The 12,856-nt window shown below is 33.8% G+C and overlaps 1 protein-coding gene across 2 annotated transcripts in view; it reads left to right on the forward strand.

The window, feature by feature from the left end:
* The first annotated feature begins 2,931 nt into the window (after nt 1-2,931).
* LOC136800290 (sortilin-related receptor-like) overlaps nt 2,932-12,856 on the forward strand; it is a 31,421-nt gene continuing 21,496 nt past the window's right edge. Inside the window, exons 1-8 of one of the 2 annotated variants that reach the window (XM_067056917.1) lie at nt 2,932-3,274; nt 8,033-8,434; nt 8,572-8,639; nt 8,897-8,952; nt 9,168-9,334; nt 11,657-11,758; nt 12,198-12,358; nt 12,552-12,735. In XM_067056917.1, the coding sequence (XP_066913018.1) occupies nt 3,029-3,274; nt 8,033-8,434; nt 8,572-8,639; nt 8,897-8,952; nt 9,168-9,334; nt 11,657-11,758; nt 12,198-12,358; nt 12,552-12,735 (1,386 nt within the window). In that variant the 5' untranslated portion in view covers nt 2,932-3,028. Of the gene's footprint in view, nt 3,275-8,032; nt 8,435-8,571; nt 8,640-8,896; nt 8,953-9,167; nt 9,335-9,591; nt 9,708-11,656; nt 11,759-12,197; nt 12,359-12,551; nt 12,736-12,856 lie in introns of both variants that reach the window. The other variant, XM_067056918.1, reaches the window with a different exon arrangement.

The following is a 12,856-nucleotide window of genomic DNA, read 5'->3' on the forward strand; positions in this document are numbered from 1 at the left end:
ACAGTAGAGTGGTGGGTCGACCCAAGCTGGGGATGCATTTTTGAAAGTTTGGATTTAGGCCCCATATTATATTATAAAGTAAAATATCTTTTTAAAAATGACGCGTGTGAAGCGAGTACGCAATTTTTTGGGCATTTCTCCTTTTTTGGCTAAGGACTGCTTATTCTACTAGAGTTTAAAAAAGTGGGTTGCCGAAATCGGCCGAAATTAGTGATTAGAGGAACCTTTTTGCACCCCTTATCTTTCGGTGACCCCCAAAGATTTGGTTGCTTTGAGGGCAAATTTCCCTCTGACACCCCCCCCCCCCCCCCCCCCTGCCACCACGCTGCAAACAAATAAGGGTCGTACCCACCAAAAAAGGGAAACATTTTAAGAACGCGATTTTGTGCCTGGAAATGATTGAATTTGAAGTCTATCTATCTATATATTTCAGTAGTTAACAACATAAAATGTTTGTTCTCCCTACATATAAAAGCATTAACAAAAATAAGATAAATGAAATTGGTATAATAATAAAAAAAAAAATAAAAAAAATGTTTGTATGTTTATTCAATAATAAATATGTAAAAAGTTGTTAATTCTAAAAAAAAAAAAAAAAAAAAATCTAAGTATGTTTGGTTGAGGACAAAGCCTAGGTTATCGAGATTAAGAGTGTTAAATTAAAAGTTAAAAATTTAATTAAATTAAATTTTAAAATAAACCAGTATTGTGCTAAAAAGATTAATAAACTAACTATAGAAGTAAAGAGACATAGCTAAAGTAAAAATATTTTTGGTAAGTAGGCAAGTGACGTCAAAACAAAGTATATTGGGGGGGGGTTCAGGGGGTACCCGATTCCGTAATTCCGCCAATTTTTTCTCCAATTTCCGTCACACCGTCTTAAGGGCTCTGACCATAGTGAATTTTTCATAATTGCCGTGTTTAAAATGTGTTTTCTGACTGATGTAACCAACAAAACTATGGCATGTTATACATTTTCTGTTAGACAAACTATTCCTGAATCTGAAAATTCAAAAATTGCATTGAAAAAATTTGATGAAGAAGAAAATGAAGACTTTTGCGAGGAAGAGTATTTAAACTTTGAAGAGCTTAGTTTCGGCGAAGAAAAAACATTTTGAAAATTTTTTCGCAGTAGATGGTGTATCTTTTACCGAACAATAAAAATTTTTGCGGAAAATTTTTGTAAATGCTTCTTTGTCTCGAAATCTTCAAAATAGTGATTTTTCATCAATTTTTCATCCGGATTTTGCTTAAAAAAACAATAATAACTTTTGACACATCTTTTTAGAAAAATTTTCCGCAAAATTTAAAATAGTTCAATTCTTTGCGGACAGTGTAAAGAAATTTTGAAACAAAAAAGTTAATTACCCATTAAAACTAAGCACGTAAAAGAGGGTGATGCAACATATTATTAACATCTTTTTAAAGTTCATAACGTCGTTTTTGCAATTAAATTCTTAATTACTCTTAAGGGATTCGATTAAAAAGCAATTTATTAAGGCAATTCTTTGTTAAAAGTGTTAAGGAACCTGAAATATAACTTTTATGTTCAAATACCAAAATCAATTTTTGGACTATGGTCAGAGCCCTTAAATTGAACCAAAATTCCGTCACCGAAAATTCCTTTGAAATTCAATATTTTTATCGAAAATTCCGCAAATTTTGAAAATCTTTTACCAATTCCGAAATTCCGCAAATTTTTTTGCTAAATTCCGTTTTTCCGCAAATCTTTTTGCTAAATTCCGTTTTTCCGCACTAAAATTGTCTAATTTTCCGTCTCCGTCAGAGAACCCAATTTCCGTAATTCCGTCTAAATTTTCGCCAAATTCCGCCACTCCGTCCGAAAAAAGGGCCGATTCCGCTCCTCCGCCAACCATGAAACCCCCCCTATATTATATTAAACGTTTTAGATATCCTTATAAAACATAATTTGAGGCCCAAATAGCTGGGCCGAGCTGAACCTCGAAGCCTCGCGACACTGATTGTACTAACCATTGCATTGCATTGTACTATAAAACCTTGGTTGCATACTCATTCCTTGCATTTTTTTCGCTGACCTTTCGAACTTTACGACTTTATCATCAAGAAAGTAAATTGAATCGAAACAAAAGTTCAAAAAAGAAAAACACAAAAAGGATACAAAAGGTCGCAAGCACCAAATAATGCAATTCCAATAATCGTCAAATATTTCCTTGTTATTTCGCATGTAGGTATTATGTAATGTTCCTGTCAACATTAACCCTTAGAAGCCAGAATACGTATATATGCGTTTTGAAAAGGCCATTTTACCGATACATAGTCTTTTGGTCATAACTCCTGACCACTTGAGATTCAGAGAAAAAAAATCTTGCTTTCCAACGATACCAAAGTTGATACCTGAATCGTTTGTCCTGGTCGAGATTGCCTTTGAAAGAAAAAATTTCCAGAAAAAAAAGATGAAATTTTTGGCCTTTTTCAAAAAAGTAAGCGGCTTTGAAAGGTTAAATGGTAGAACTATTAGGGTAAATGATAAAGAAAATGCAAGAAGCGATTTTCGACCCCCGGAATTAGCCCGATTAACCCCCCGATTTAACGCTTCAATTTTTTACACTATCCCCTGGAAAAAGAAGAAGGCGCAAAAACGTGAGCTCCCGAGTGTTGAAAAATTGCAAGCAGAGCGAAAACGAAACTAGTTACGTAAATCGAAGTTCTCTCCCGCAGTGGTTTTTATTGATATGATCAATATTGTATTGAGGATATAATTCGGGAAAATCCTGAAATTCTTTCTTTTTCATATTCATTGAACTTTTATTCATGCCATGGAAATGTTGGAAACAAGTCCATGAATTCTAATATCAAAGAAAGAATCTCTTTATATTTTAGGGAAGATTTTTTCAAGCACTACGGTGGTGTGCTCACGCAATATACCTCGAAGTATGACTATCAGTTTTCACCGTCAATCACCAACATCAAAACATTGATTTGAAAAAGTTCTGGAAGTCCACAACAAAAGAGGAAGTCTAGTAGTTTATAATATTATGATAAAGATATGGCTATAGCTGCTACAGCTTTGTCCCTACTCTTCATAGTCTCATCATGTTTACAAATGAATGAAGGCTCCATCAGCCTGAGCCAAAGCTTGATGGACAGAAATGAAGTTGATGGGAATCGAAAAAAATTCATCATAAACCTCAACAGTGATGACCAAAACTCAGGGGATCCTGCCATGGATGAGATTGGTAAAAGATTTAGAAGAGCAGTAAAAAATGATTTAGAGAAGATAAAGTCTTCCCCTGTAAGTTTCATTCGTCATTACGCTATGTTTAACTCTACCGTCGTTTTGCATATAAGATTCCCTTTCTTGCTCTTTATTCCACTGCCACATTTCTGTAGCTAGAGCTGGCTAGAGGAAAAAGACCAGAACTTTGGATAGTCCGAAAATGAGCTTAGGAAATTTAGGCTGTCTTGAGACTAAACACAAGATTTCCCATACCTTTAGAGATAGATTTAACAAAACTGAAATCAGATGAGCTCAGAGGGTAATATTATATAACCACCCACGGCATGTTCGGACCATGCTCGGGCCACAAAAAAGTATTATTGAATTGGCCCAAACATTTTATTCGGGCCATGTTTGGGCCATGTATTTACAATTGATACGGATTTGTTCGGGCCATGTTCGGGCCATATATATAACCCCAGACGTCCGCGCTCGATAGGATCGATCATCGGAACGGCTCGATGACGGATCGATATGTGATCGATGGATTACTTAACGATCTGGATAGGAGATCGATTGAAGATCAATACTCAAGATTTTTTTAAGCTCATGATTACCATGAGATTGGGTAACTTGCATCAGTGGAGGCTAACATGCATAGCCCTCAAATGAAAGACCTGGCTGGTCATTAAAATACAAAGTTAAATCAAAACAAAAATGGTAGAGTAAAAATGCGCAAGCGGAGCTGCGTAGTTGTATTTTAATGACCAGCCAGGTCATTCATTTGAGGGCTATGCATGTTAGCCTCCACTGATGCAAGTTACCCAATTTCACGGTAGTTATCGATTATTTATCGATCTATTATTGATCTTTTATCGATCTTATCGACCCTATCGACTCATACTCGATTTATGATCGATAACAAATCGATTAACAATCGATGATGAATCGATTAACGATCGATGACGAATCGATTAACGATCGATGACGAATCGATATACTCAATTGAAATACTAGCTCTATAATGGATCAACGAAGGATCGATACTCAAGACTTTTTAATGGCTGAATCTTCAATCGATCTCCTATCTGGATCGTTAAGTAATCCATCGATCACATATCGATCCGTCATCGAGCCGTTCCGGTGATCGATCCTATCGAGCGTGGACGTCTGAATAACCGCAACTTAGGTTCGATCCCTCGATTTCACTTCCCTATCCGCCAGATTTACCGCAGGTTTAGTGAAGTAGTTCCAAATACCAGTTTGATTCACAAAGTTGTATAACAGTAAAAAAACGATCCAGAAAAATTCTGCTTCGAATAGGAGAAGACCACGAGAAAAGGGAACAGTTTAAAGAATAAAAAGAAGACAATAAATTATGTAAGATTCAAATCATTCTTTTTAATAATTTTCCTAACTTAATTGGAAAATAGATGATTACCTTTTATATTTGAAAAATATATATTTGAATAAAGATGAAGATTTTTAAATTTGTTTGCTAAAATAAGGAATTTAAAATATAAATATTGGGTCCTGAAATTACACGCGCGATCGTAGCAAGTTTTCGAAAATCTGGCCCGAACATGGTCCGAAACTGCTCGGGCCACGCGCGGGCCATTTTTAAAAAGTATTAATCAAGAGGCCCGAACATGTTCAGGCCATGCGGTGGGTCGTATATAGCTCAGGGTAATATTTGGGTATATTTTGTCTTTGTAGTACTGTAATCCGCTATCAGGTTATTGAGCGAAAGTTTGCTAACTGGTTTATCCTTAACTTGAAAAATATCAACAACTTTTCTCTTTCCATTGGTCTTTCTCTGTTTTTTTTTTCACTTCCTATTATTTTGGTGAAATTAACTTTTCTAAACTTATTTGACTGCTCATTAAAGGGACATAACAGTACTTGCAAAATTTGTAAACAAACTGTATGCAGCGGATACAAAATCAAAACAAATGTCACATGTTAAAATAAAAAATCAAACCAAATACTGTATGGCTAATTTTGATTGTTCAATTGTTTTATATATAAAATTGTTTTGGACAAGTGATTTTAATTGTTCTCTTTAATGACACGTGGTTCGCGCAATGTTTACATTTTACTACTTTTATGTCCCTTTAAAAGATCAAAACACTCTTATTTGGCTACTTTTTTGTGATTTGAGAGGAAAACAAAAACATTACGATGCATAAATTTCGCTTAAGATACAACAAGAAAGTTCAAAATATCTCTCGCTTACCAGACCCCTTATGTTGAACATAGTCTTGTATTTGTAATAGTACATTATGAAATACTATTAGTTACACAGTCTTCTCGAGGTGGGATACGGGATATACAGGGTCAGTAAAAACCGTATTGGTGGCGAGGCTTGGCAAGACGACCGTGCAATGGATTTATTCCGTTGAAGTCCTTTTGCATGTGTTCCAAAAGCACGAAAAATTTTCAGAACTCTCCAAGCAGATACTTACAATAAAGAGCAAACTGTAAAAGTAGGATATGTGAAAGTGACATTTTATAGCATTATAATTGAAAGTCTTGCTCAATCCATATCAACCAAAGAAAAGTAAAGATCAAAATAACTTAAAGATTTTCTGCATCCTATTGAAACAAACATTCTTAATCACTGTTTTCTCTTATTTTATTTTTTCTGTATTTTCAAAACAAAACATTCCCATTTTGAGCAAAACATTTGAAAGCGCATTTGTCAATATGCGATGTCTTCTTTTTTTTTCTCAATTAAATGCGAGGAAGACAGATACGGTTTACATCCCACCTCCACATGATGTCTTTCGACCAATGGAATCGCTAGAATCTTACTGATGCAGGATAAAGCATCTATGTACGCGGTTTTAGCCAATCAGATTGGTCATATTTTTCATTAAGAAATACACAATTTCTCTTTTACACTAAGTAGGCTTTTAAATCGAAATATGAAAAACAATTCGTAGTAGAACACACGCGAGTGTCTGGAACAAAGAAGAACAAATTAGTGGCAAAACGATGGAACGTTTGACGTCTCTCGCGCGGCAAGTTACACACTCGTTATTTGATAATCCCATCGGGTGATAGGCTGTTAGGCGGCGGGCATTCTCTAATTCTCCAAATGGCGTCCGGTTCTTTTGAATGAAAACAAAAAAATTAAAAAGGGGGGACTATCAGTGAAAGTTATTGTGACATGTTATGACAAAAAGTATGATTGATAAACTTGGTAGAGTTATCAAAACAAGTTTTTTGTCAAAGAGATTTAACAGTAGGTGAAAATACAGGCCAGATATCAACAATCCCATGTTTTGACCAATTGTCCCAAGTTTCTATTTGGTTGAGTTGCAGGAGGCTTTAGAGGCCTATTCTCGCAACTATAGGCGCTTACTAATTAGCGTCCCGTCAGCACCTTGAACTGACTACCCAATTCCCCTCACATGGCATGGGTTGACCCGGGCGAAGGAACGTTCACTTGCCAAGTGAACTGCTGTGAGTGGGAATTGAACCCTGGCCTCCTGCACAGAAGCCAAGGTCGACTACCACTATACCACAGCACCTAGTTAGAGCAATTGACGTTAGACTTTACTTTGGTCTGTAACTATTTTGCCCAGTTCTTTAAAAAGTTTTGATTGCAAAGCTTAATTTGATCAAAATAAGGTTTTGACAACCTTTTTGTCTTGAGGTTCATTGTCTTTAAAAATCAGATTTCATTTTTGAGAGGTCAAAATAAAATTTTTTTTAACTCAAGTCCAAAAATATAAATTCAACGTTCTGAGTCTACGTCTACGTTTTGGGTGCCTTTTGGAGAAACTTGGAGAAAGAAATAAAATTGTCGATCATTGCTCATTTCAAAATGAAGCTGGACTTAAAAAAAATGAAATATTGGCTTTTCTGTCAACCAACCCTTGATTTTGGAGGTGGGTTGGTTGGCCTGATTTTATTTTCATTCTGAAGATTTATAAAGTTCGGTTTATATTCAGGTAATTTGATATGAAATAAAAGAGCTAGAAAGAAATTCACAAATGTTAAGCTTGGATGGCGGCAAACCAACATTTCTTAAGTTCATTCAAAGTATTATCACCATAAAAACATTCTTAAAGGATATTTTGATTTTTTTTCCTGGTTGTTTCATGTTTCTTTTATTTGTCTTTCTTCTCTTGACTTTCAATTTAAAAAAGACTTTCAGTTTTATCTTGATTAGATCAATAAAATAAAAGCAAATTTGTTTTCAACACAATGATTTTTTCAATGTATCCAAAAATAATCTTTGTGAGACATCTTGGTTTGGTTATTCAGCACTCCTGAGAATGGTGCATAAAGCATGACAAAAACTAATGACGGTGATTAAGATTTTTGATCCTTTTCATAGAATAAATTATGTTATAATGATCATTTCAAGCAAATTATCTGTGAATTGTCTTTACAGCCATGTAGGAAATCAATTTAAAAAATTGATGTACAAAAGTTGGAATACTGCCAAAATTTCTCATTTTCATAATGGTTATTTTTCTCTCAATCAGCAATATCAAAGAAACTTCTACTAAGTTTCCCTAAGATTTTGGTATAAAAAACTTCAATAAAATTGATGCAGTAAATCAAAAGTTAAGTTATGTTAATAAAAAAATTAAAAAACTATCAAAATTCATTATAAACAATAAATTCCTTACAAAATTGCATCGTAAATAAAAACGACCACAAGATATTGATCAAAATAATTTACTTTTAAGGGTGTATCTGAAATCATCTTTTTAATCATGAAAATATTTCCCTATCACAAGATAGGAGTCCATTACTTCTAGTGTTTACTTTGATTTTGATTTTCTCTTCAATTTCATTTCAATCTTTCCTTTATAGTATGCTTTCAATGACAAGCACTTTATTGCAGAAGTACATTGGTCTGGAGCAAACAGTTCATCAATTATGGTACTGATGAGAGATCCAGACAATTTGATGTCTTCTTCGCGTCCAAGTAACTTTTATGTTTCCAGAGACTATGGAAAAACCTACACAAATGTCACAGGAAACTTCACTCTTTCGGATGGAAGCCTTGCAACAATCAGCAGCTTTTTCTCTAGTAAAGCAGACAATAGAAAATACATCTTGGTTGCTAAATATCATCGTGTATTGTTTGTATCTGATGATGAATGCAAAACCTTCCGCCGTGTTTCAACTACCTTTTATCCATCAGAAGTGAAATACCACCCAAGATATTCCTATTATGTGGCTCTCCATGAAAAAGAAATGGGATCTAAAAGGGTATGAGTTATTTTTACTTTGATCTGGTCTTTATTTATTTAGTATCGATACGCATGCAAGGTTGTAAGGTTGTGTTTTGAAACTGATGGATTTGACATTATCAGTCTACTCTATAAAAATTTTTCTTATATCTTTAGTTATATACATCAACAAACAATGGCCGATATTGGCGTTTCAAGGCATCAGATGTTGAATCTTATACATGGTATGTGATCACTTTTCTTGCCTTAAATCAAATTCAATAACTATTGTTTACAACCAATATTTTATAAGTCTCTTAACCAGTTTGAACAGGAATGCAAGTTTCATGTTGAGCGTGTTGAACTGTCTTGAGTAATAATGTTAATTAAGTTTTTGGATTTTGGAGAATCTGTCTTGAATTGTGTGGAATCTATGAAACATTTCTCAGATTAAATTTTATTCCATTTATTTTGATTTTATTTTTTTGATTTTATTTTTCAGGAGTTATTATCCACCGGTGGATACAACTAGTTACCTTTATTACTTCAAACATACTGGTAAGATCTCTTCCTTATTTTTTTTCATACAATCAAAGCTTCTTTAACCAGTTTTAACATTTAAAACTGTTAGTTTTGGCATGAAACATAGTAAACAATCAGCTACAAAAAGAAGACGAGGTTCGGTGAAACTTCTAAAATTTTGTCCACTGTTCGAAATCTCATTTTATCTATCGATGCTATTAATTTTTCCTGGACTGCAATATTCACTTTAGAGAGTAACAGTACCTCAGGAGGAACTACTGGCATTCTATACAAGGGATCTCTTCATCGAAGCTACTACTGGTATTCTTCATGGAGAAACAGTTATTACAACCGTATAATGGTATCTGGAATACAAGACTATACCATGGTCAACCAGTTCATTTTTGCTGTCAAGAATGTTAGTAATGGACAACCTCTCTGAAATATAGAGTATACAATAGTCAGGTTACATGAAAAAGGAGACCTTAAAAAATTTTTCTTTAGAATCCACACAAATTGTTACAATAGCCTGTCTTTAAAAGACAAGCTAATGTAACATTTCTACATTTCATTTGTTACAAAAGAAACACTATTAACGATGACTGGCTATTGTATACTCTATCCCATTACTTTGTAAAATAGTAGTTTTTGACTCTGCAGAATTTCTTCTTTTAGCGGGTCAAGGTGTGTTATTAAAGACAAGAGCTTGGAGTTACTTTTATTCTCGTACACTGGCACAAGGTGTTGAAGACTTTCTAATGATAAACCAGTACATGTTCACCACTAAAAATGTAAATATTTTTAAAATATCATTTTACACCAATTTAATTTTGTTGTTCTACAGGCAAAATTTCATTCTACAGCTTTCAATACAAATAAGCCTTTTCACGTTGAAGAGATATTTCAAAATTTTAAAAGTAAAGACAAAAATGAAAAAACAAAAAACGGGCAGGAAAAATGAAGAGGTTCTTCAAACCTTGTTGATTCTATCATCATGAGTTTAGTTTCCAAGGCTTTATTGCACCAAATCAGATCCCCTGAAAATCGCATGCACTTTTTGTGATCATTATAAAGCCAACAGCAACATATTCAATTTTGAATACTGTGAAACTTGATCTTTAGAGGATTTCTTTTTTGCGTCAAAATTGTCAAGATGCTTGGAATTTTGCATGCCTGAACAATTGAGTTAAAATCAGCATGAAAACTTTTGACACTTGAAGCAAATGAACTTATTGGACCTACCGGGAGGTCCTTTAATTTGACCGTTGTCCGTTCGTCTGTTACAAGCTTTTCTCGGGATTGGCTCATTAGTTTTTTTTAATCTTTTGCGCAATGATACAAAATGGCAATGCCTGAAAAGTGACGGAGCCCGATTTTTGAAAAAAATTTCTGGGGGGCAAATTTGGGCCAAAAACTACCTAAAAATAAGGTTTTTTGGAGTTTGTGCAAAATTGCTTCATTAGTTTTTCCTGATTTTTGGCAGAAAGATAGAGTGCAAGGTACCCTAAAATGTGGCTGAAGTAATTTTTCTCGGAAAATTTTTTTTCGTCGTCAAATACGGATTTTCGCAAATTTGGGCCAAAAACTACCTAAAAATAAGGTTTTTTGGACTTGGTGCAAAATTGCTTCATTAGTTTTTCCTGATTTTTGGCAGAAAGATAGAGTGCAAGGTACCCTAAAATGTGGCTGAAGTAATTTTTCTTGGAAAATTTTTTTTCGTTGTTAAATACGGATTTTCGTTTTTTTGGGGAAATTCCCTTTTACCATTTTCCTGTTAGCAGCTTTTCTCGGGATTGGCTCATTAGTTTTTTTTAATTTTTTGCACAATGATACAAAATAGCAATGCCTAAAAAGTGACGGAGCCCGATTTTTGAAAAAAAAATTTTGGGGGTAAATTTGGGCCAAAAACTACCTAAAAATAAGGTTTTTTGGACTTGGTGCAAAATTGCTTCATTAGTTTTTCCTGATTTTTGTCAGAAAGAGTGCAAGGTACCTTAAAATGTGGCTGAAGTAATTTTTCGTCATACAATTTTCAAAAAAAGATGACCAAGTTACACAATGATAAAAGAAAATAAATCAGACGTTTTTGCATTGTTCTAAAACTTATTGTGTTTGCTCAATACCAATAGTAAAATGTAGAACACCTACTTTTATCTGATTTTGATCAACAGGTAGGTCCATTCAGCATGTTGCTTGTTTTAATTATGATTTTACCAAACAACTAAATCTTCCCAGTAATCTGCCTCTAGAATACAGCAAATTATTTTGGTTTTTTCTCTTTCAAACATTTTATTTTAATGCATACTAACCACATTCACACCAACATGACATGAAATACGTATAATATTTTTCACTATTAATAATAAATCTAATCTACAGAACAATTTTTTAAATTTTGAAATCTAGAATTTTAAACATTTTAAACTTTATTAATAAAGTCGACATACACACAATTAAGATTTTAAAATCGAAAATTAACATGAACTACTTTTAAATTCACTTTCTTACTAATTTGAAGTCAAATTCAAAATAACCAGAACAAATGTAATTTTAAAATTGACAACCTTAACACAGTTTATTAAAGATTACTAACACTTGTCTGCACCACATCCAAAAACTTTACACTCGACTTGACTTGCACGATTTTTCAACTTCCTTTGATGTTTTATTTATGTACAACTTCTTTTGATGAAATAGATTATCATTATTTTAATCTTTTATTTTGTGTCTGTTATTTTAGGGTACAAAAAATGGAACAAAAAACTTGTTGGTGTCGACAAATCGAAATGGATTTGAAAGCACTAATTTCCCCTTCACCAACAGCACCTCAATGCTTTCATTGGTGAGTAACATATTAGTATATAATACTAGTGGGGGGACCTAGGCAAATAGAGGGTACAGGTATGTGCTGCTCTTGTGTTACCTTTTTGGACCCTGAAAGTCCTTGTAACAAAGTGTTATTAAAATCTCAAAATCTTGAAAATCTTCCCTAAAAAATTCTTGTCTTGGTTTAGGTAGAAGTACATGGTTTATGTCCAAGAACTGGTTTTGTATTTCAGAGTTATGATAAAAATAAAGCTGTTTGTAATAAATAATTGAATGGTATGAAATTGGAGAAATCAGATTCCCCAAGAGGTTGTTTTCCCCATATGCTAGCCCTACAATTCGCTCTGTCTTTTGTAATACTACTGCTTCAACCAACGGTCAATCATCCTATGGCTCCATGTGTTATTTTTTATGTAATATCCTTCAACAAAGATTTATATTGATTCTTATTTCAGAATTTCCTTGTCGCAGATGCAAGCGAAAACGAAACCTTTGTAGCGGTAGCATTTAACAACAAAACAGCTAATCTGTACATCTCAGATTTTGAAGGAAAGAAGTATTCTTTGGCACTTGAAAATGTTCTTTATTTCAACAAACAAGATAAAGGAGTCAACAGGTATACTATCTTTGCTCTTGATACTTTTCATTTCATTTTTCTTGTATTTCATATTTTGACTACAGATTATGTTCTATAGAAATGTGTAACCCCACTAGCAAAATGGACGTGTTCTTGCTTCAGACAACTAAACGTTACTCTAAAGATTGAAGTGAGCGCAGAGCAAACACTTTATTTATATTTCATACTTTAGGTTTTTCCGTCATGATTTTGTTGAATTGCATCGAGTGCTTGGTGTGTCTGGTGTCTACATCGCCACAAACCTGACACAGGGGAAACCAGGAACACGACATTTGCAATCGTGGATCACTTTCAATAAAGGTGGCGATTGGTCTCACATTGTACCTCCACCTGAGCTTTGTACAGATAGCAAGAAGGTAAATAGTTGAGTATTGACATTTAGCTAGTCATACAATCGTAAAACAAGTAAAAAACAGTTTGCAAAAAAAAATGGCAACATTTGTGTTATGAGAAATTGCTAAATTCTTGGGGTCGGGA

Source organism: Clytia hemisphaerica, unplaced genomic scaffold (genome assembly GCF_902728285.1).
Source record: "Clytia hemisphaerica strain Z4C2 unplaced genomic scaffold, Clytia hemisphaerica genome assembly, whole genome shotgun sequence".
Classification (NCBI taxonomy): Eukaryota; Metazoa; Cnidaria; class Hydrozoa; order Leptothecata; family Clytiidae; genus Clytia; species Clytia hemisphaerica.